Below are 24591 nucleotides of genomic sequence, written 5' to 3'. Positions count from 1 at the left end.
GAAATGTGCCATGATTTCTCCATCGGTATGTGTATCATTTCTGAAGCCGCTTTTACATCTAAAATCTTTTATTTTAATTGATAGCCTTGCTGAAAGCCAATCAGACATCTATTTTTGAATCTGCCTCTGAGATACTTAGTGTGAACCATGTGTTTCTTTTCAGTGTGTATGTTGAAGGGAAATAAAACATTTAACTACAAAAAGAAATATTTAATTAAAAATGTAAATATTCACTTACGCAGAGATGCAACAAATTACTGCATAAATTCTTTAAAACTCACTTGACCTAGCGACTTGATGGCATATATATAAACTTTGTGTGTATACACATATTTGTGTATGTCTATACATACATAAACTCATTTGTACATAAAGCTATAGGCTCTATGCTGCATTGTGTGGAAAAAAAACCCCAAACTTTTAAATGTTGGCAGACTTGAAGAAAAAGTTATCTTAAGGAATTAGAGAACCTGGCATTCTTGAGACACACCAAAAGGTTAACAGTGCTTTCAGGTAAAAGGGAGAGGGGTACATCTTGTATTGCCAAACAAATTTGCAAATATATTTGATTGGCCTTTTAGCAAAAAATATATAAATCTCAAAACGTCGTAAATTAAGAAAAATGCAAACGCTCTCAAAATTTATGCATTTCATGGACACCTCATTAAAAAGCAATGAATTATGAGTCAAATCCTTTTCTTATAGTTTATTGCTCTCATTTTTCACCCCATGACAATCTGTTATCACTCGTGTAGAGTACAGCGTTCACAGTCAACATTTTTGCATGTATATAATATTATCTTCACAGGGCGTCAGCTCACAATCTTCAATAGCCAAGCAACCATAAAAATTGGAGGCAAGGAACGTGGCCACCCTTTCCAAGGCCAGCTCTCTGGTCTTTACTACAATGGCTTGAAAGTTCTGAATATGGCAGCAGAAAATGATGCCAACATCATGATAGAAGGGAATGTGAGACTTGTTGGTGAAGTGCCTTCCTCTATGACAACCGAGTCCACAGCCACCGCGATGCAGTCGGAGATGTCCACGTCAGTCATGGAAACCACCACCACCTTGGCCACCAGCACTGCCAGAAGAGGAAAGGCTCCGACCAAAGAACCCATTGGTCAGGTTAGTCAGCTTCCTCACCTTTTGCAAATATCTTCCCACCTCTGAGTGTGGCTTCCTTTGTCGCATTCCCTCTGCAGATGAAATTGTTCCCCTTAAAGAAATGCATGAGTTCCTGTTGAAAGTTCTGTACCATACGTGTCTCACAGACACGATGCTCACCAGCATTTTGAGGGAAAGTAAGTAAGGGCTTTGCTTTTCTTCTAAATTAGGCAAACTTACCAGTTCAGATTGTTCTGGTGCTGAGTTACATTGCTCTGTCATCCATCTTCATAGTGGTGCATATTTTTAAGTACCCTTTCTTCCTTTGATGGCTTACATCGATTACTTTCAGTGTGGGAATGCAGGATGTCTGGAATTAGAGATAATGAAATGAAGTGGTGACTTTATCCATGAGATAGAGAAAAGAGACCCAGTTTTAAGAGAGAACAGGAAGGAGGTGTGAAGACAAAAAGTTGCAAGAGACTGGAAAAGAGGGAATTAGCACTTTCTCTAGTCCCACGATTGATCATCTTCTCTGGCAGTATTCCTCATAAGAGGCAATGGCAGCAGAGGGAATTAAGAGCATTCTGCACATGGGAGACTCAGGCTCCGAGTCATGGGCTGTTGTTTACTGTTTGTTGAGGTTATTTGCATCTCATGAATTTGGTGATATATTTTGTTGCTTTCAGGTTCTGTCAGGATCTCTGTATAATATGTGGGGGAATTTAATTATTGGGAAAGGAGGGGAGAAAAGAATGTGAGTGAATTAACCTTCATCTTGTGTATATCCTTGAGTAACAGCAGACAGACATTGTGCTTTAAATACCTAAAACTTCTTTATATTTATTCTTTCTTTAAAAAAACACCCCAAAAAATCCCACCCAGACAAAACAAACACACAAAAAAACCTTCAACCAAACCAAGGAAAAAAAAAAACAAAACCAAAAGTAGACTGCAAAAAGCTTTTATGTCCTTTTGGTTCACATGCTTGTGGGCCCACGGTGCCACCAAGCAATGACAGACAGCTACACTCCTGAGATTCAGAAGTAGGACGAGGAACACAGAAAGCATCATGAGGGAGAGACAGGGTGTGCTGAATAAGGTTCATTTGCTCAAGAATGAAGCACATGCAGGCTAGACAGAGGCTGAGGTCAGGCTGCCTGTTTTCTGTGTAAAACCTCAAGTCACAGAGTGAATTGGGGCGTCAAATTTGACACTTCAGGTTTTCTATGTGTAGAATCTTTGTATGCTTTGTACTATGAATCAAAAAATACAGTTAAGTAAATGTAAAAATTATTTAACAAACCTGAAGCAGTATATTTAAGTTAAAAATGAGCCTTAAAAAAAAGCATTCTGACTTGCAGGTTGCAGGAGGTTTTAAATAATTATCGTAATGAATTAGAGTTTTAATAAATAGCAACACATTTTCTTTGTTCTTAATTCTCTTTTAAATAGTATCTTGCACTCCATTTTCCAACTAGTCTGACCTCAGTATTTGCAGCAACAAAATCTAAGACTTCACCAAATTTACCAAAGGGAAGATATGTCTCTAAAATGTAGAACACCCTCATGGTGTGAAATAATTTGAGCTAAATTAATGTTACTAAATTAAAATTAAACAAAGTTAAGCTGTTCCAGTTCCCAGCATACTGTTGGCCTCTGCCACTCTTTGATGTTACTTGCAGGCACAATTTTGGAGGAAAAATGTCACAGGGACCATTCTTAGTTGTCACCTTGCATGATCTGTAGGCAGCAGGAATTTACTGGTATAATTGCTTTGCCAGTTGGCCTCAGTTTCTGGGCCAGTATAATTTGCACACTATTTGCATGTTTAGCCACTAAGACTCTTATTTTTGAGATTTTCCAGTGGGATATTTTTTGAAGAAAATTTTCTTAAGCTAACAACTGTGGTGAGGTGTAAATTTTTCTGAAGAGGGGAAACAAAACAATTAGGGCAAATTATTTTCCAAAGCTTTTCTGTTTCTAGGCTGTGGTGCCTGAAATAAGATATGGCCCTTATTGACTCTATCAGAACATCTACTCAATTTTTTAGAGAGGCTCACTGCCACTGGGGCTGAGTGGCCTCAAGGCAGTTGTGCCATTTCCTCACCCTTTTTTGGCTGAAGTGGCTATGCCAAAATGCCATGAGCTCTTTGATACCCCACCCTGAGGAGCTTCCAGCAGGCTCCAGGACCATCCAGATGTGCAGAACATGGCTGCAAACCAAGTCCTGAGGCTGAAGGTTTTGATCAGCCTCTCTCACCAGTTAGCCTGGCTAGAGCAAGGACTTCATGCATCTGATGGGAAACTCCTGATTTAGGAGCCTGAAAGCAACATGTGTGAGGAAAGCATTCCACAGTAACATCACTGCAGCACTTGGGGCATCCTGAGTGAATAAATGAGCCCTTCTTGACTTCATCTATGTCTGAATGTCCTGCCTGGTAGAATCTCTGTGTGTCATTTCATATGCTTAATTAGTCAGGGACTGCACTGGAGCACATTTTGCCATCAGGCCCATGATTTGATTTTGGGAGATTGATAACATCCCAAAGTAAGAGCTGAAATTTGTCTGCAGGATGCTATACTACTCATTCAACAAAGACCTAGGAAGCTACTGAATCACCTTAAGGACATAATTTCTTCTCCTCATTCATACCTGGTTCTTATTCTACCTGCATGTAATAATTTCTGAGCTTGAGACCCATAGGGCTCCCATGGGTCTGTCCTGCAGGGTGCTGAGTTATCACTTTCCACCTTAATGTCACTGGGGATTAAGGCACTCACCACCTCATGAAAAAAAAAAAATCACCTTTGATTTCTTCATTCTATTTCATTTTTGTCCTTTACATTTTTTTCCTGATTTTTGCTTATATATAACCTCTGCAATGGTGCCAACTACACTGACATACAGTAATGCACAAGAAGAAAAGTTACCTCTCCAGCATTAATTAGGTTACTGAGGAAATATGCAGCTGAACAGCAATTGCTAATGAAAAAACCTTACATTATTGCAAACCAGTGCATGGCTGAAATAGAATAGAAGCAAATGATCTAATCAGTTGGAGATTGTTTGCTCCATTTGTAGAGGTATTGAATTCAATTAAAGATTGCAATACTTAAAGAAGATCATTTAAATCTCTATTTATAGGAAAGGTTCTTTTAAAAAACCTACAGTGTTTGATTGATGGAGTCTCTGCTCCCTCACAGATATTAACAAAAACAATATGATGCAAGATCCACATGGGACTTCCAGAAAGTATGTTGAATACTGTTGTGCATGATTTCAGATGAAGGAGGTCTTAGTGCTTCTGAGAAAGAAATGCTTTTTGCTGAAGACACTAAATGAAGGTTTTCCCAGCTTGGAAATATTTTAACAATGGATGTTTTGGTGATGACAGTCATCTTAATTATTGCGCTGGGAAATGTAAATTTTTCAAAGGGGAGAAAGGTACTCAAAGCTTATTGAATGTCAGTAGTAGGTGAATGCCTGATTTTCCTTAGTGCCTTAAATGCTCCCCCCTACTCCCCCTTGGATTATAATGGCATTCAAGCTGTCAGCCTCCATGCAAGGCACTGGGTAAACACAGAGAAAGCGAGAGTCCCTGTCTCCAGGATCTCATAGAATAAACAAAAGGTATCAGGTAAGGAGGAGGGGAAAAAGAGGAAATCAGGAGGCAGGAGGAAGAGGGAAATGAAGCAAGCATTGTGTTGTTTCAGTGTTAACAAGTGTGCAGATTTACAGCCATTGTGGGAGGGACACTTTACTGCCCTGTGGTTTTTTTATCCAGGCTTTTCAGACAGCAGTAGGATCACCACAGAGCTGCAGCAGATTCTGCTGGGCTGCCAGGTCAAGCAGCTGGTGCAGAATTGGCACCAGCTGGGTGGTCAGTGAGAGGTTTCCTCTGCTTCACACTTAGCCACTGACACCTGGGGGAAGCCCTAGCCATTGGCAGGGGAACTGAGGATTGAAGGAAAGGTTCTTTGCTCCCCTCACTGTGCATGGGAGGAGACTCAACATTTTGCATACCTTTATGAGAATGGAAAGAAAACCCTCAGCTTATTTTTTGCAATAGCACTTGTGTTACATGAAAATATGTGTTGCTAACTTTTAGGGAGACTTAAGTATGCACTCGGACTCAGATATCATGAATTTCTTCTAAGAATATCACCTTTTTATGAAGGTATTCAGCAAAATTATACAGTTAAATTCTTTCTTCTTTTTCCCTTTTTTTAACACTTTAAAAAAGTCTAATTTGCAAGTTTTTTGTTGAGTCATGAAGGTGATAAACATCTTTTAAAACTGAAAATAAAGAATCTCATGTTGTAGAACTCTAGGAGCTGAAATGTTAAACTAAACACTGAGTACTGCAAGGCTTGCAATAAAAATTGCAAGAGTTGGCAGAAGCCTGAAAGGCTTCAAAAGGACTTAGAGAATGGGTTTTGCTTGAATTAGGAAAGCCCAATCAGGCCTTTAGTATCTCTTTGGCAAGGCTTTGTGAATCTGTATTAACTGGAAATCATAAATGAAGTGATAGTAAATCAAGAATAATAAGCTCATTTCTCATCCCTTTCTAAGGATTTGATTATGACAGCCTATCCACAGACCAGCCTCTACTCTCATGCACTGGAAACCATTTCTGAAAATTGTGTGCAAAATAGCTTTTTTTTAAATTTTCCATAACATATTCTGGCAGTCCTCCTTGTTCTCATCAGGTTGGGTTCTTATCAATAACACTAAGTCACTTAGCCAGCAATTGCTCTGTGCTGTGAGATGATTACATGTTTGGGAACAATAGGCACTGATTTTTGGTCAAGCAGAACTAAATCAATGAACTGAAATTTGGTCAGTTGCCTTGGAGGGCATACATCAGGTGAAGGGTATGTTTCTTTACCTATATTGAAGCAGCAGATTTAAATAGCATTTATTGTAGCAGAGACAATGACAGGCTTCCCTCAGAGACTTCATCTGCCAAATAAAAACAAGTGCTGGAGAAAACAGGGGAATTATCCATGGAAAGAGTTCAGTTTTAAGAATGGTCAATAAACACATGACCTCTACACAGGAAAGCAAATGTGAGCATGTTTTATGGAGATACACTGACTATTAAATGAATGAAGATAACATTAATAGGAGGATGAGTTTTTACACCCATTTTGGTTTAAAATTATGTACTGTGTGGTTTGCAAAGTCCTGTTTCTATGCACAAGTGTCTTCTTTTCATATATCTGCTTCCACTTCTTTCCCTGGGTGGTCACACCAGCTTTCAAAGTTCATCAGCCCCAGCAGGCAAAGCTCTTCCCCAGGGCTCTGACAGATGATGAGAATTTGATTCAACAGATGCTCACTAGTGCAAAGTGAATCCCACAGCTTCCAGTGTCCCAGTGCTCAGCATCCATACATGTCCCTTAGCTGACAGATCCTGGGAAATTTGAGTGTTCAGGACAAATCTCATTTGCAGTAGGATCTAACTAGGTGCATGAAAGCCTTGCACTTTCCTTGGTTTTTTTTTGTTTTGGTTTTTTTTTGGGGGGGGGTGGTTTTGGGTTTTTTTTTTGTTTAAAAGATCATGTTAGGAATTTTAAGATTTTTCTAGTGATTTTTGATCATTTGATTAATTGTTTTTAAACATGATTGTCAGCATCACTGACATTCAAGATGTCTAATAAATTGAAAAGAGGACACTGAACATTAAACTTCTCTATCTTTGTTTTAATATTTGCTACCTGATCATATGAGATTTTCCCATTCTAGTGCAAAATATTTTCATATTGAATATTGGCTTTTCAGCTGGAGTACTGGACTTGTGTAAATAGGGGGGCTTCAGAAAATTCAGTGCAATTGCCTCTTGAACTGGCTCATTGTTTTGTTGTCTTCAAGTATTACTTACATGGTCTCATGATTGTCTGTCTGTCCCTCTCAATAACTATTGCATTCCTTGACCAATTCAGTAAAATCTGGTTCAGCATAAAGATCTCAAGGATATTAAGCTCCCAGAGAAGCTAAATGATGTCAGCTCTGGCACCCATCCTGGTCTCCTGTTGCATATTGCACAGCCATGTCTTCCCCTGCTTTGTGTTTAAAAAGCAAAGATGAAAAAGAAGAACAAAGTGTATGTGTGTGCTTAGGATGAGTTCCTCAGAAGATCCTCAGACTCCTTAATGTTTCTATATTCCATCAATGTTTTTGAAAATCTTATCCTACAACACTTTAATATATAAATACTCTAACAATATCCTTAATTGTGTCAAGCTCAGAGGATAAGATTTGCTGGTTGTTGTTGTTGTTGGCATTTGTCGGAGAGGAATGGTTCAAGAGGCTCTTTGGAGCACAGTGGAGCATCAAAGGCAAATCCTAACCAGTTGTATGGAAAACTACAGGCACAGAAACAGCTGAACATGGTCAGCAATGCTGTTTCATTCCTACTGCACTGCACAATCCAGAAAAGACTTCTGGTTTGTCTTTGGCTCTGTGGTGGATTTACTTCATGAGGCACCATCCAGGTGGGATGGGTTTCCAGTCTCTCCAAAAGCAAGCCAAGCCATGGAATTCCTGTTCAGCCAGTGGGATATAACTAAAACCTTGAGCACTGCTTTGAAACTACCCCCTATGGTGTATACACACAGGGGAAAAAAACTGCTTGTAAATGAAATTACAGCAGTGTTAATAATCCAAAGAATGGCAAGATGCTTGCATAAATTGCTTGCATAAATTAGTTGCAAAAAAAAATTCTTTTTAAGTTCAGTTTGAGAGAAAAGGATCTCAGACCACTTGCTGCTTTAATTTTGTTGTTCTTTCATATTTAAATGACCAAGTTAATTTATAACAATTTGCTTTATTATGTTTTGTTGTTTTGTTTTTTTTTTTAACCCAGATTGGTCTTATCCAGTCTCAAATTCTGACACAGTGCCATTTTAAAATGTGATGAAATTTAGTCAAGCAATCATCTTGAGTGTTTTCTCATAGCATGCTGCCTTTCTTTATTCCTAGTAAAGTTAGGACATGTTAGGACAGTAATATTTCTAAACCATCCCTTTGCATAACATGGGACAGCATCAAACTGTTGCTGAGCAAACAACAAATTTAGGCAGTGATTTGTTGCTGGTGAAATATTTCCCTTGCAGTTACAGCTCTTTGTGTCAACCTCTTTTCTTAGGAAGGGTCCTCACAGGAGGAGATGCTTAGTTCTCTCTCACACTCTGTGCCTTTCACTGTTCCTTCTCAGTGCCTAAATAAACATAAGGATTACACAGAAATGGGATTGTTTCACCCAGGTGGAACAAAAGGTTGTTGCTGAGCTGGTGACCCTTAACTGTACCATCACATGGCTGTAATGCATTTTTCTGCGTTTGGGGCGGCTGGAAAAGGCTGGGTGTGTTACAGTCACTGATTCTCAGTAGCCTTGAAGGATAGAAATCCATGTATTGTGTCTCAGAGCTTCTGTTCTCCTGTGAAAAGAAAGCGAGAGTCATTCAGTCCCCTTATCACTTTCTGGAGCCCTGCTAAGCCTGAAGATCTCGTTAACCACTTCCTTTGGTGCATTTTTATGATTGAAGTACTGTGTGTTTTACAAGCTTGGCTCACGCAATTTCCTTTCAGAAAGCATGAAATAATACATTCTATTTCTTTTGTGTGTGATTCCTGAGAGCTGAGGGAAAGAAAAGCAAGTTGACTCAGGGTGTGACCTTCTTCTCTCAGTGGTGAGAGCCCAGAGCAGGCACCCTGCCCTGATAAAGCCTCCAAGTGCTGCCACACTTGCAGCCCCCCCAGTGCACTGCAGCAGGGTCAGTCCTGCTGCTGCAGCCAGCCAATGGATTCCAAGTGTTTCCACGGCACATGGAGCGCTGGGAGATGAATCTTCTTTCCATATCTAATTAATCAGGCTAATTGCTGCAAGTTGCAGTGTGCAACCTGCTTTTATGTGTGGCTGGCAAGGACCTGATTACAAGAGTCTGTTGTGTGATGTTTTGTTGAGCATCAAGCCTGTATCAGAGCTCTTCAAAATGTAGGTGATACAACTGTATTAAATGCTGAAGATTTCTTCTAAACACCACGGTGACAGCAATGTGAGAAACCTTTCTGCTCACTTACAGTTATTAAGACCAAATCTTCATTCACAGGCATGCCTGCTTCACAGGCTGCAGATCATTTCCTTTAATCAAAAAATTCTTGGGACATTCAGTTAATAAATTAATATAGAAGGTTTCTCCAAAACACTCTTTTTTCCCCTGTGGGTAGTATCAGCATCCTATGTCTGTCTTGAATAACTCAATAAGTACTTTGTGATTTATTGATTTATTTAATTTACTCTGTTAGCTGAACTTGTCTTTAAATATTTGTTTTCATTCAGTAATCAACAGTTGATTCGAACAGCTGAAACTTATGTTTTGTTTATATGCTGGCATTACTTCAGAGTTAGATACTTCCTAAGTGTTATGTCTTGATGCTCTTTGCCTAGAACATCTGCAATTCTGTTATGAATAACTTTGCATGCAGTGTTTATTTCTTTGCATAGTTTTCCTTTCACTTAATGAACCTCTGTTGAAATGCAGTATGGTTTCGCAAGTACACACATATATTTATACACCCGCAGACACAGAGGCATACACATTTTTAAAAGCCAGATAAAGTTATTGGATTGGAATTTTTTTTACTGTGAAAGGGAGCAGTAAAGTCTCCAAAGGGACTTAAGGAAAAAAGCTATGAGACTTGCCAGTTTCTCCAAAGAGGGAACATAAATGATGGGCAGGGAGTCTGCATTAAGGAAGAGAAGAACTGAAAATTTTTCTTGGATCCAACTATATCACTCTCTCCTAGAAGTGCATAGGAGCATGGGGTGAGAAATCAGAAGCATTTTCTTAAAGTCCACTCCAGAAGATCTGATGATATATTCCTCTCCATTAATAAATAACTGAGCACTTCCCTGCTGTGAGATGATGATGAGCTGAGGATCAAATCCATTCCTGAACACATTTCATGTGTTCAGATACATCATCACTTTGGATTGTGTCTCTGTCTAAAAACATAGTGGTGCAAGTACCAGGTTTTGGGAGAACAGGTAGCAGGTAGAAGTAGTTCTGGAAAAAGCAGAAACCAGAGGGAAGGAAGCCCGAGGGAAGAGATTCCATGGTGCTGATATTCCCTCAGATCCTGGAGGAAAGAGGCTCACAAGAGGAACAAAACACTTGAAGGTGCAATGTTGTCTGTTATCTTTCTAGGTCTTTAAATCCAGCCATACTAAATGTTTGGGGCTTTGTGGGTGGATCCTGTGTAGAAGAAAGACTGAAGAGGTCAACAGGGCTTTTGAAATGGCCGTCAGCTTGCAGACTTTTCTCAGTTCCCAGCATAACACTATAAATACAGAGAAGATTCTGACATGTTCATGAATTAGGAAAAAAAGGATGAAGTCAGAAAAAATGGCCTTAGACATACGTCATATGACAGTTGCATATTATTTTCAGGTTTTTAAAGCAGGACATAATTATCTGTGCTGAGTGATGCTGTGAGGATGCTGGGAACAGCAGGAGTGAGGTTCTGATGTCCTTGTAGTCATAGCTGATTCCACTGACTAATAAATCATTTGCTTTTCTCTTCCAATCCAGATTCTCTTGTGATTTTCACAAATGTGCTAGCATTAATAAATTCCAAAGAGAAATATTCCCCCTTCTTTATGTCTATTTCAGGTCATATTTTGGAAAAATGAGTGTAGATCCTGTCTCCATGTTTCACGAGGCCACAAATTCTCTAAAATTAAGGGTCTGGGAATTTTACTGAATGCTTTAGGGACATCCATCTAGACTTAATGCATTCAGAAAAGCTGATAATTCCTTACATTAATACGAAGACTTAGTTACTTAATTCCAGGCTCCCAGAGTTATTGAACATGACAGTCTGAATGCACTTTCTGTAGGTGTGATGGACTTGTTAATTAACTGATGTAATCCATACCAAAGCATTATCAATACCTTCATATCCCACAGTGTAGGATGGCAGTGGTAGCTTTATATGTGTTGCCTTCTAGAAATTAAGTATTTGCATATGTATTTGAGTGTAAAAACATTTTTTTTTGCTACATTTTTATGGTGAAGTGATGTCCAATTGCAACTAGGATAGCATGAACACTTAAAATATTTCCCTGATAATGATGTTAACATTTTTTTGTCCTGGGATGGGTGGTGGTCGCTTTTGTCACCATACATGGGAATAACCCTAGAAATAATATTTTGTAAAGTGATTAAAATGGCCAAATATTATAGTTAAATGAGGCATAAAGGCAGTTGTGCTATTTTCCTTATGAAATGACAGTCATGGTTAAAAGCACATGCAGGAGAGAAGGGGTCAGGATGTGGTTATTGCCTTCCCCGATGATTGATGGAAGAATAATTTTTGATGACCAAAAACAGTTTTTCAATTCTTTATCAGCAGCATACCGAGAATAAAAAAGCTTCTGTTCAATCCTATTTATGTGTGATTTTTAAAAAAATTATTATTCCTTATTGCTAAGTACAGGCAAATTAAAAATTAAAAAAAGAAACTTTCAAAATGAAAATCAAAATAAGACCAGTGTTTGAAAAGTAGTTTGTGTGTATTATATCTAATTAGACATAAATCTGTAAATGGCTGAGATCAGCCCAATGTTTTCAGTCAACTGTTTGAAAAGCTTTGCAAATCTGTTCAAGCAGTGTCTCCTCTGCAATCTTAACTGACTTTAGTATTTAAAATTCTGCAATAGATTTTGTAGTGCTGAGTCCATACAGAAATAGAGAACATTATCTATGTTTTTAGTGTTATACAGGTAAGCCTCTAAAGAAAATCCTACAATTAATTTAATCCTATACTTAACATCTTTGTATAATAAATATCTTTATATATTAATAATAGCTATCAAGTTGCTTAGTCTGTGAATAGATTGAAGTGCTTTTTTTTCCATAAGAGGGAGGTAACAGATGTCTGACATGATAATTCCACCATACAGCAATTCCATTTTCTTTCTAATGCCATATTGAAATAATGATGAACACTGAGCAACATTTTTAATCTTAGTAGGTGGAAGTTTCAGCATTGTTGAAGAAACAACTACTTTTGATTTTAGCTTAGTGTTGAACATTAGAGAAGGTGTATTGTTATTTTTCTGGAGTCCTGGGTTGGTAGTAAAATGAGCTGGATAACTCAACAAAAATGATTTTGTAACACAGTGTGCCTTCTTTTATTTTTTTATTTTATTTCTGATGTTCTGAATATAGCTGTCCATATTTTAGCTCATACTTGGGGTTTAAGCACACGTTTTCCACAGAATTACTTGCAAATTTTGCTCATGCTGTTCAGGTGACTAACAAACCAAACCAAAAGGCATGTTTTCTTTTTGGTAAGGCAAGATCATCTGTAAAAAACTGTACCCACATGACCTAGGTAGAGGGAGCCAAAGGGGTTTTTCCCCTTTGAAGAAAGAAAAATAGATAAATATTACTGGAAGTGTATTCAGATGTTTCAGTCCAGGAACAAGTAGAGACCATATGCCCATGGGAGAAAATAGGAATTTAGAGTAAAACTCCTCGTTGGCATTCCTTGGTCAAAGAAGAGAAAAATGCAGTGGCAGAGGTGAAAGTCACAGTGTGAGCACAATTTTATTTAGAAATACTAACAGTAAGATAGAACTGTAATGGTGCATTTCCTGACTATTGGCTGTAATCATGGAAATTGCTTAATTTTTTTTCAGTATTGTAAAAGGAAATTTTATAAAATCTATTGCTGATGAGTAAGGTACATGAGATTTTTCAGATAATGCTTGTAGGGCCTCAGTATGCAGAGGAATTCCAGTTCAAGATAGTATTTAAATATATGTATTTTCTTTAAACGTGTTCTGAAGTAAATGCTGGGATTGGAAGGGATTTAAACATGTGCTTTTCAACTCTTTTCTTGAATCAAATAGTTCCTTGAAATCAGAAATAATTATGTCTGTTCTGGTGCCATCTTAACCTAGGTCTAAGCTAAAGGTAAAATCTCAGTCAGTCCTCATTCACTCCCTACAGAAGTTCTGCTTTCTTTCATCTCTCTAATTAAGATGTGCCATGAGGAGTGATTCTGATGTCTGAGCCACTGTTCTGTAAGAGTGAAAATTTTAAATGAATGAAATGCTTTATTTCTACCCAAGCAGAGGACCCGTGAATCACATTCTACAAAATCTCACCCACAGGTGATAGGGCATGTAAAGTGTGCTCTGATTTGCATGTTTTAAATAGCTCATTAATTATCAATGTCAGCAGTCTCTTAATTGTGGTTCTTTGTGGCCAGCAGAGAATTTACTGGTGATCTTTAGAGAAGATGGCTCATTACTCTGTCAGGTCTCCTCTTTATTTTTCCACTTGCTGAACCACACTACTGACAGTTAAAAATACGTGAATAATTGACAGATTGTTTTCCTACATAATCTGCTGTCATATTTGCCTCAAGAGCCTGCATTTAACTTGCTGTGGGAGGGAAGTAATCTGTGGAATCTTGAATAGAAGGTATTTAAGGGCTGTGAGGCCTTTCTTTGTAAAGATGAAGTTTGGACAATGAAGACACTGAGAAGTTGGATAGGAGTAATTAATCTTCTTAGAATATCCCATAGTTATACCAGTTTTGGTGAAGCTTAAGAAGGTTCAGGGCACTAGCAAATAAAACATGAATACACATAACCTTAAAAAAAAAGCAGACCTCAGATATGTCAATATTTTGGCATAACATAAATTTCAGTATAACTTTCTCCAGTACAAACTTTGATGGCTCTCTCCAAGTTTCCATCCATGACTTTGACAAAGAAGAGCTGGGATAAATGTGGCTGATGCTACTAATGATGTCAGTCCTTTTCTGCTCAGGCTGGCAGCAAAGCTCTCATTTAGTGCTGGTTTTCACTTGTGCTCTGGGAGCTGGAGTGCAAAGGTCCATTGAAAGCACAGAGGGTTGCAGCAGATGTTGCATGGAACAACTGGCAGCCACTCTTGACCAAGAGGAAACTGCAAATAGTGAACTAGAGAGGAAATTCCCTGGGCTGTGCTGACAAGTTTCTTAGTGTTGTCATAGCACCTAAATTTTTGTTTCTCTGAGAGGATTTGTTTCTCAAAGAAGGACAAAAAGCTATTAGTAGCACTGAAAGCAGCCAAAAAGCTATTTTTTTTTCTTACAAATAAATATGCTCTGAGAGTTGGATCAGAAATGTGTATTATCCTGGCATCAGACATGGACAGAAAGTAAATGGTAACAGATCCTTGACTTTGGCAAATAAAAAAACCTCTTTGATAACTGTTTCATATACCAAGCCAAATTCTCAGTCACTGTGGTACAACTCCATTGACTTCAGTTATGGGTATCCATTGTATTTGCAGGGCACCCTGACAAAGGCAGTAATTAAGCATCTGACTCTATGTTCTCAGAAGGCTAATTTATTACTTTATTATAATATATTACATTAAAGAATACTATACAATACTATACTATACTAAAGAATACAGAAAAGATACTTACTGAATACTAAAAAGCTAATAATGAAAACTTGTGACTCTTTCCAGAGTCCCAACACAGCTTGGCCCCAGTTGGCCAAAGAGTCAAAGCAACTCACACCAGTGTCCAATCAGGCAATCACCTGTAGGTAAATTATCTCCAAACACATTGCAGATGAGCACAACACAGGAGAAGCAAATGAGATAAGATTTTGTTTTCCTTTTTCTCTGAGGCCTCTCAGCTTCCCAGGAGAAAATCATGGATGAAGGGATTTGTTTCAGAGAATGTGAATGCCACAGGCATCAGGGTAGCTGAGAAGAGAATGTGAGTTACAAAATTCTAATTTTCTTGTTGTACGCAAAAAAAACCCCCAAAAACAAAACAAACAAAAAAGAACAATGCAAGAGCTCTTGGGATGAGAGTTCCAAATGAAAAATAGGCAAAGAGACAATGAACCACCTGGGTTTGCAATCCATCCTTGACCACCAACTACTCAGGTAGACCTCAATATTGTGTGCTATGTATGGCATCTGCAAATGATCAAAGATTTAGGCCCAAAGTCGGCGTTCATTCATACAGGACAAATTAAGAGCAATAGATCTGTGCTTGGATAAGACTCTCTTTTCCTGAATACTATCCTACCATCTCAGGCAGCGTATTTAATTTGCTGAACAAAGTTTCTGACTCACATATTGTTGGAACTTGAACATTGTTTGAAGTCATGTGGGACTTGCCACAGTTGCCTACACAGAGGCATCTAATGCCAGTTTGGCTGCTTTTGTGGCAACAAGAGGACCCTCCCTCCATATTTTCTGGAGGTTCTTTTCTGGTTCTTTTGCTCAAAAGAGGATGAAACTCCTAACACCATAATGTCAATAACACTAATATTTAACTTCCATCCAACACCTCCTTTACAATCAGAGTGTCTCTTTGGCTTTTGCCAGGGAGAAGGGATTGCTCTGCTTGTTTTGCCAAAGTGACCAGTTCAAACTCGGCAATCAGCAGAGACAGGGCAGGGGAGAGCTTGGGTCCCAGGTGAGTTTTAGCATATATAAAAAGTCAGCAAATGGTTACAGGTTTACAACGCACACAGCCCTGAACTGCATTCATCAGGCTTTTCAATTTAAAAAAAAAAAATCATACGGCTGAAGAGAAGAAAGTATTTCAGGTTAAGCTGCAGTCCTAGTTTTTCAAACAAACAGGTTTTTTTCTTCTCTCATATGAGGAGGGTAAAAAAGGTAATTGTATTTTGTATGGTGATAGAGAATTTGTGCTGGTTTCAACCAGCTGCTGAAATCAGTGATAAGAGTCACTGGCCTCCCCCACTACTGCTGGATAAAGAGCTGCTGCTGAGTATATTTCTCAAGCTTAAGCCAAATTGCTTTGAAAGCTTGTGAAATTCAATTTGCAAGAGAATGGAGGATCCTCTCCATGTAATTTCAAAATGTGAAAAATAGTAATTGCTTTTACTTCATTCAGACTATCTGTGTAGGTAAAATGGCTGCAATCCTTTGGACTCCAGCCTCCTCTGTCACTGGAGTCAGGAAGAGGTTGAACCCACACCAAAGAGTGGGAGATGCTGGACCCCACATCTTTTTGTCATGTCCTTTCCCTTCAGCGGGCAGGCACGTCTGCTGACTGTCTGTGCCTTCCTATCTGCTCAAGGCACTGCTTTGTATCCGGACAAATCACACAAAAAAAGAGTTTGTTGGGATAGATCTGGTTTTAACTGAGCAGGTTTGTGCTTGTTTCTTCAGCATGGAGGATAATCCTGTATATGAATAGTCTGGCTTGATCTCAGATTTATAAGGTGTTTAGATTTCTTCCATTTGGTAGCAAACATAAGTATTGGCGGATTTTTTACAAGCCTCCTCTTAGGAGCCATCCTTGATCCTATGGCTGGCTTGCCTGCTGGTAATCTTTCTCTGTGCTTGAAGAGCTGACAAAAGCATCTGGGTCTCCCTGGCAGTAATTAGGGCAAGCTAACTGCCTGCTGCTCTGGAAAGTAGCTCTGAGTTTTGATGAAATGCAAATACAAACTGCAAGCTGGCTGGTTACCCATGCATTGTTTCCTTTATGCAGGTCTATACCTTTACACAGAGGAACCGCTGCAGTTTGTTGTGTTTAACTGAGACTGTTATCTCATGGGATTTCTTTTAACTCAGAAATTCCACTGGACACTGGTGTTATCTTGAGAACATCAAGCTTAGAGTGAGGTTTGTTTTTTTTTCTTTTACCTTCTCTTGCACAGTTGTAAATGTAGAATTGCCTTGACAAATTAATCAAAAGCTTCAGTTTTCAACCACTGAGCTTCAAAAAGCTAATGGAGGAACCTTCTTCTACCCCAAAAAACTTCATAAGACATAGAGCAGCAATTTTCTTGATGTCAAGTCATTGAGTATTAAGTATTGATGAAGTTTCCCCCAAAGTAAAGCATATAAACCTGTACGTGGAAAAAAGATACTCTCAGGTTGCAGTCCAGTAATTTTGTGTCCAGGAAGCCTACCTCCCCTAAAAGTCATTCAACAGGAGCAGGAGAAGGGATGCTTAGGATATATTTTACTCACACTCACAGCATCCACTGTGCATTTGTGCTCACAGGCCTGAACAGCTTTGTTTGCCATGGAGATGATTTGTAAACTAGGAGTGGAAGTGGTGTGTTGTCAATGACCACATGCCCAGCAAAAAAGTGTGTGGAGCAGCAGCTAGTTATGAAAATGTATCTATTTCGATTTGGAGGGTTTTGTTTGTTGTGTGTTGGGGTTTTTTTTCTGTTTGTTTGGGTTTTGGGGTTTTTTTTGTTTGTTTTGGTTTTGTTTTCTTTTCTTTTCTTTTTTTTTTTCTCCTGTTGGAGAGAGTAATGGTTTAATTTGTAAGTAAAATCCTGCATGGCTCCTCTTAATTTGGGGCAAAATAGTCCTAGGGTCTGAAGATGCCCTGAGATCCTGCTTTGTCTAAACTTCTGTCGCTGTGACAATGTTTATTGGTCTTGACATTCCTTTCTTTGATATTCATTACAATGTCATTACAAAAGTTCTGTGGTTCTTCTAAAAGATAAAGCATCATCTTCTGATTTAAATTATAAGAAAAAGAAATCTGGCATTATAAAATAAGAGATTTTGTTTTCTGTAAATCACCTGAAGACTTTTTTTTTAATCTTTGTCTTATTTTATTACTTCTTGATTATCAGATCATCTTCTTGCATTTCTTCTCATGTTGTATCATCATAATTTCTTCGATCTCTGCAGGAAGCAGAGCATCCTCTCCCTCATCATAAGCATTAGCACTCCACCATAGACTGACTGCAGCAGATGCTATTAAGTCCTGCAGTTATTTTTCTTTTCTTTTCAGAGGTAATTATCAACAAATGCTGATTTATTTCTTTTTAAGATCATAAATGCATTTGCCACAGCACTGCACCTTTGCTGTCACTCATGCTCAGTTCCACCATGGTGTGCCCTGAATCTGTTTTGTGATACATGACACTATTATATCTCAGGGAGATTTGTTCTTCTCTTCCCTATGTAGTATGATTAATTTATATGCAGTCAATCCATGCTTGGAATGAAATAAGTTTTTCATCTTTCTGCCTTTCTTTGTGTTTTTGTGCTCAGTGGTTTGTTTTTTGGGTTGGATTTTTTTGGGGTTTTTTTTTCTTTTTTTTTTTTTCTGAGAGGAAGGTTTCCGCAAAGCTGTTTTGGCATTTATTTTCACTGAGAAGCTTAGTTAAATAATTGAAACAGCCAAGAAATGGCTTAGAAAAGGGACAAAATGTATTTTCTTGTTTTGCTTCATGAGCAACTGAGTTTGAATACCGATGCAGACACTAAAGTAAATTAGATTATCTGAGCTCAGTATTCTGCACCACAGTTCCAATCCCCATCATTGTCCCAATCCCCATATCTACAAGATGGAAAGATTAAGTAATAATGAAGACATGTCACTGCACCTGCTTTCACAGTATCAGGCTACACAGAGTAAATTCATCCATAGTTTTGCTTGTCCCCCTCTGGCATTATCTGTTGTTCCCAGCTCCCAGATGAGGGCTCAACCGAGATCCCCACAGACTCTAAAAACACACTTCTAATCGTTGGCTGCTCATGTTTGCCTACAGATTTTGAAAACAAGCTGCTTTTAAAGGTCTCTCTACATACTGTAAACTGTAAGCATCTGAGTTGATGTGTAGCTTCATTTGTTAGCACACCACTAAACTGTAACACTGGTGAAATGTTGAACATCTGGCACATAAGGCAGTTTAGTGGCTACGATCCTGTGGCTGGCAGGGGCATTTTCTCAAAGGGTGTTTTGGAAAGGGTAAGAGCTCACCATAACAAGGTTTTCAGCCCTGTGTGTAGCCTCTGAGTCCTCCAGAGCTATCCCACAACAGCTTGTGTCCTACCCAGTCCAGGTTGTCTTGCACCTTCTGGGCTTGTCTGTGACATTCTTTGCCCATCCAGCTCAGCACAGCCCTTAGCTCCTGCTGGCACAACTTTGACTTCCCCAATAACTTCTAAGCATAGGTGAGATGAACATATGATGGGTGATGTGGCAACAGGGGAAATAAACCCAGGAAAAGGCAGCAAGTCCAGAAAAAAGGATAAAGCTCTGGTGCCCTACATTGCTTTGCCCTCTGAATAAATTACAGCCATGTAAAAGCTGTGTTGTGCTTTGGCACTGGCATGGCCTTTGGCTTTTATTCTCCTTCCTTATTCCAGCTATTTTTTTCCTCTTTAAATTCTTCCTCCTTTATCAGTCAGCATTGTTGATGTAAGCTTTATATTTTTTTTACATTTTTTTTTCTGCTTCACTGTTATGCGCTGTGATGATGCTCCCTTTTGCTGTCCTCTAGCTGTTTTGATTTTGGCTGGTTTTGTTGTTTTGGATTTTTTTTTTTTTTTAATATCAAATGGCTCCTTGTTGTTAAGGTCATGTGCCATCAACCTCACTGAGAGAGTCTAAGTTCCATGGCAGCTTTGTAATTGACTGGATATCATCTCACTGAAAGGTCACAGTATGCTTTAGAGGGTACTTTTGCCTCATCTTAGCAGCATTTTGGATAGGTTGTTTTGCTCTGTGCAATTCCAGACTCTTGGTTTGAACTTACAGTTTTTCTAATTCTGGAAGTGGAAACTATATTTCATATTAAGCAAAATTTATTGTACTCAACAGCTGCTGTTATGATGCATCAGAAATGGCCTGTCATGATTGATATGTTTACACTGAACCACAGCATCTGGAATGATTTCCCCATGCATTTCTGTCCTCATCTGCTCAGATCTGAAGCTTTGGGAAACCAAGACACATGAGATGAGGAGATAGGGAGTGGGAGGGAAGAATCCTACAGGCCCTGTAGCTCTTCCTGACTTCTGCTGATACTTCTACTAATACCAGGAGAGATCATCAGATGAAAAGCAGGGCAGGATGTGCCTGGAGATTAAAATTCTGTTTGAGTGCTGAAAACAGCTCATGTCCCCTGTTCTGCAGCAGCCTAGACACAGAGCTATCCTTTGGCTTGGTGCTGATTTGTGCAGTGGCAGCAGTGAGGATGTCTCCTGCTGTTTCCAAGTCCAGGCATTACATTTGTTGCTGGCTCTTCTGCAGCAAGTCCCTGTCTTTTCAGGTGATCTAACAAAAACATGAACAATAGAAATATTTTAAGTGCCATTAAAAACCAGGCACAAGCCTTGTAGTGTTGCTATAACTATAAGTTCCTCATTTTGCAACCCAGAGTTCACACTCCCAGGTTCAACTCTGCAGACCAGAGAGCTGGAAATTCATATTTTTAAAACTTGAAGTGAAATTTTGATATATGCATTTGCAATTCTGGAGTGTAGAGAGCATTGACTGATACCATTAAGACCTGGAGGTCTTACAGTGAAAACTGGCCACGTGTATATGTGCCAGAAAATAATAAAGCAAGGGTTTCATAGGAGTGTCACCTTAACATTTTATTAATACATTAATTTATTAGCAATATACATTAGTGTATTAATAAAATTCAGAAATGGCTGGTTCTTTTATCTAGAATAGTTATTGTAATAGAAGGCTTCCCAGGTAATTTTTATTGCTCTCCTGTGGGGCTGAAGGTGTTCTGGTACAATAGAGTTTGTATATTAAAGACACTTTTAGACTATGAGAAGGTCATTTGTTAAAGACAATCTGTAGGCAATGGTGAGTCTGAACAGTTCTGCTACCCTCTGTTTTATAACTTGTCTTTGAACATAAATGGAAGCTTCAAAAGAATAATAATACCCAAGCTGGTAAATAATACATGTCATCCTTGCTAATCTAGAAAAACTTTGCATGCCACTTCAGCCTGTAGATATGACCTCCCTTTATTGTCTGAGCAGAGACCATTGTAAATCATTTGCCCCATTTAATAGATTATGAATCAATTGCAGTGAATTGGGGAGTTTTGGTGACTTCTGTTTTATTGGATGTAATCTTTCTTCTGTCACGGGTGTTCCAGGGAATCAGGTTGTTATGACCCACTGTTGAAGGCAGAGATGTTATTCCCTTGCAGGAAAACTTCTCTTACAAGCTGTAAATTGAAGTTGAGAACTAAATTTATTCTGCCTAATACCTCATGCTGAATGGCTGAATTTCAAACCAGTCCCATAGCATCAACTTTGGTATAAATTTGACAACCATGCATTTCCAGTATTTATCTTAGTTGTATAATTTACTGCAAAATATTGCAACTGTTTTTCTGCATGTACAGTGCTTTAAATAATTCAAGTATTTTATTAGCTATCAAGTAATTTGTATGCCAATTGGTGTTTTGAGGTTTGCCCAACGTATTTTATGGTTGTATTGTACTCAGTTTGAGTGTTTGTACGTTGTTGATGCTCAATCTTTTTCATATCATTCACGATACGGTTTTCAGAAAACACCAAGAGATGCCTTGATTTTATCAAATAAGGAGAATGCATTTGAATAATAATCAGATTGAGAAATGAGAAAAAGCTGAATTTAGCAACGCCAGGCATTTAAATATCTTCACCTTTAAATAATGCCTTACAATTTTTGCAGATGGCAGAGAAGTCCAGTGAGTTTAAATATCAAGAAAACTGCAGTAATTTCTTTTTTTCACAGGTTTGGGGTTGTCATTTATTTTTCCAGATGAGCAGATGCCCAGATGCCCTTATATTTACAGCACAAAATACAGATGGAAAATCAACTTTTTTTTTTTTTTAATAATGCTATCTCAGTTCAATTTATATTAATGTATATTGATATTAATGGCTGTGGACACTGAAAGTGCTTTCATATGAGAGGTTGCAAAGAGCCATTGTGACTCAAGCCTGATTTCCTATATGCCTCCTATGCCTGTTTCCTGGAAAGCAGACATGCTTAGGATCACATGGGACCAGAATCTGGCTCTGTTGGATCACAGTGCCATAAATTTGAGTAGCCGTGTAGGCAGGCATGCAGAATAAAACTGCATGGGAAAAACGCAAGTAGAAACCTTGGTCAGTCTCCTTAGTTATGTGGAGAGATAAACTAACCATTGAAAGTCCTTTTAGCCACTTCACAATACTTGTGAAGACTACTTTTTGAACTTCCCTTCTTTGACTTCTACTATATAGTTCTCCTTTCAGGATCAAGCATTTTTTGTGTCTCTGATCTCTCTTTGACAAGTCTATTCTTCTAACCAGCTGTGTCAGGCTTCAGAGTTCTTTTAGAAACACCTGTCCTGTGGTATAAAAGCTTGACAGTCATTCAGTTTATGTCTTTTGCTAGTAATCCATGAAATTCAAGTGTAGAGTCAGAGCCAACATGTTTCTTCATTTTTTTTTCCTAGCATTGCTGCCAGTCAAGGTTAAAATAGAAACATTCTCCAAGAGGATCAAAATTAGTGCCCAGATAGGCATGTTAATTGTGCAGAAAGCTGAAACATGAACCTTTCAACTTGTCTCACCATCCTTCTCCTGTGTCCAGCTGCTAAACCTTTCAATTTCTGGGCATATTTTGCTCTTCACCTTTTCTTCCCATTGGATTCATAATAGTGCAGTGTATTTCTCCCAGTAGTTCCTACCCCAAGGCATAAACCCAGCTTATGAATGATCTTGTCTCTGTCCTTTGCTCTACCTCTCAAATAATCTCTTATCCCACATGGATGAGAAGAGTTGCCTTCACACAGGACTTTTGGGGTTTTTTGTTCACAACCAGTAATGAGATTTTGAGTTCTGGAGATACCAAAGAGGTGGCCCTTGGGGGCAAGGCCATCAATGTGCTGATGCCATGGCTGGGTCAGCAGGTGGTCAGAGCTGCCCTGTAGTCCATCCACATGAACCACTAGCCACAAGGTCTGAAGTCCCTCAAATGTGCAGGAGGGCAGATGCTCTCCATTGCCAGTTATCAACAAAATATAGACCTCATTTTAGAGTGTCCTGTCCCTCAGCTGGGAAATAGATGTAATTTTTATGCCTCTGTGTTGGTGATGCTTAAAAGGTTTTGTGAACATGTAAAATAAATCCATTTTGGATTTTGAGGTCCGATTGGCAGATTTTTTCTCTTCAAATATCCTGGGGCTAGTATTCTCTTTGATGCCTAAAATTGTAACCATATAGGTTCAGTTTTAGCCTCCACATGAAATAAACAGGATGAAAGTAGGATTAGTTGAGCAAAGTCTTTTTAAGTAAGCTAAAGAAAACAGTACTTTCCACTATTTTTTTTTGTCTGAGAGGAAAGGTTGGTAGAAGTTTTGGAAAATTGTCCTGAAATGCTTCATTCATTTTCTCTATCTGGATAAGAAGGAGCACGATATCACATATAATCAAGATGTCTTGTGACTGTCTTCCCACTATAAAATAATGTAATAAAATAACACTGAAAATGAAACAGAAAATGAAAAATTTGAGACTGTACAGGAGAAAGGGCTCTTAATATTTAATAGCTACCTCTAAAGACCCAAATTCAGGCTACCAGTTCTGATGCTTCTGTAAGTAAGATGAGGTGTAAAATGCTGTTTAAAACATATGTGCTGTGAGGCTGGGCTGTGCTTTGTGTTTCATGATTGATAAGGTATTGTCCCTAAATAAATCCTGCAATTTTAGCTGCAGTGACACAAATAATAGAACATGAAGGTATGAAAGAAAATGGCCAATTTGAGTGATAGGAAAAGAAGCTATGCTTCATTTGGTCTTCAAAAATAAGGCACAGTGAAGAAATGATTGCCTTTCTTGAAAGGTTGTATAGGATTTCTACCATATAAACCTCTCTCTGCTTACGTTTTTTTGAGTGACTCAATGATTTGTGCACGTTGTGCAGTGTATTTGTTGTTTCTGAGAGGTGTGCTAAGGAATGGTTCTGTAAAATTTTAAACAGTGTCATCAGATTCTGATTTGTTTGCAAATTATATATTGATGTGTAAGGGTGGCAAAACCAGGCAGAGCACTGATCCTGAGAAAGACTGCAGCTCCCAGGAGTGGTTGTCATTTTGTTTTTCTAATAGTCCATTTTTAATAGGCAAGCATCCAGCACCAGGCACTTAGAAGAAATTTATTCTTCTATGTTTGAAAAATAATATGAACCTAAGTTACACTTACTGGACCTCTCCTACCCTTTAGCATGCTTTAGCTGTCTGATGTTATTTATACTTCAAAATTATTTTCAACCTTTAGCCTAATGAAAGAAAAAGTATGCCTGTTTCTTTACAGCAAATATGTAAGTAGCAAACAGATTAAAAACACATTTACAGACAAAATGTATCTTGACTATACAAGAAAGACAGACTGACAAATACAATTGGCTTCTTGTGTTCATTTCAAGTGGGGTTTAGCTAGTGCCTGGGTGGTTGTAATCTCCATGAGGTTACTTTATTAACCAGAACACATGTTTTGAAGTGGCAGTCAAAGAGATGAGGGCTTGGGGTTAAAAGACTTTGAGGCATAATAATTCTTAATCAAAATCTCATTTGGAAAAAAATGGCACCTGGATTAAGTACAGCACCGGGAGTCTTCCAGGGAGTGTACAGCAGCCTGTCTTGACAGTGATTTATGTTC

The 24591-nt window shown here is 38.5% G+C and overlaps 1 protein-coding gene across 35 annotated transcripts in view; it reads left to right on the top strand.

Moving 5' to 3' along the window:
* The window catches only part of NRXN1 (neurexin 1), a 673398-nt gene that overhangs the window by 577183 nt on the left and 71624 nt on the right, over positions 1–24591 (top strand). For all 35 annotated transcript variants that reach the window (XM_038133405.1, XM_038133404.1, XM_038133376.1 and 32 more), the window contains one exon: positions 809–1128. In XM_038133405.1, coding sequence (XP_037989333.1) covers positions 809–1128 — 320 coding nt within the window. The remainder of the gene's footprint in view (positions 1–808; positions 1129–24591) is intronic.

The sequence above is a fragment of the Motacilla alba genome, chromosome 3, assembly GCF_015832195.1.
Source record: "Motacilla alba alba isolate MOTALB_02 chromosome 3, Motacilla_alba_V1.0_pri, whole genome shotgun sequence".
In the NCBI taxonomy this organism is placed as follows: Eukaryota; Metazoa; Chordata; class Aves; order Passeriformes; family Motacillidae; genus Motacilla; species Motacilla alba.
This window is presented reverse-complemented; position numbering and strand designations above follow the sequence as displayed.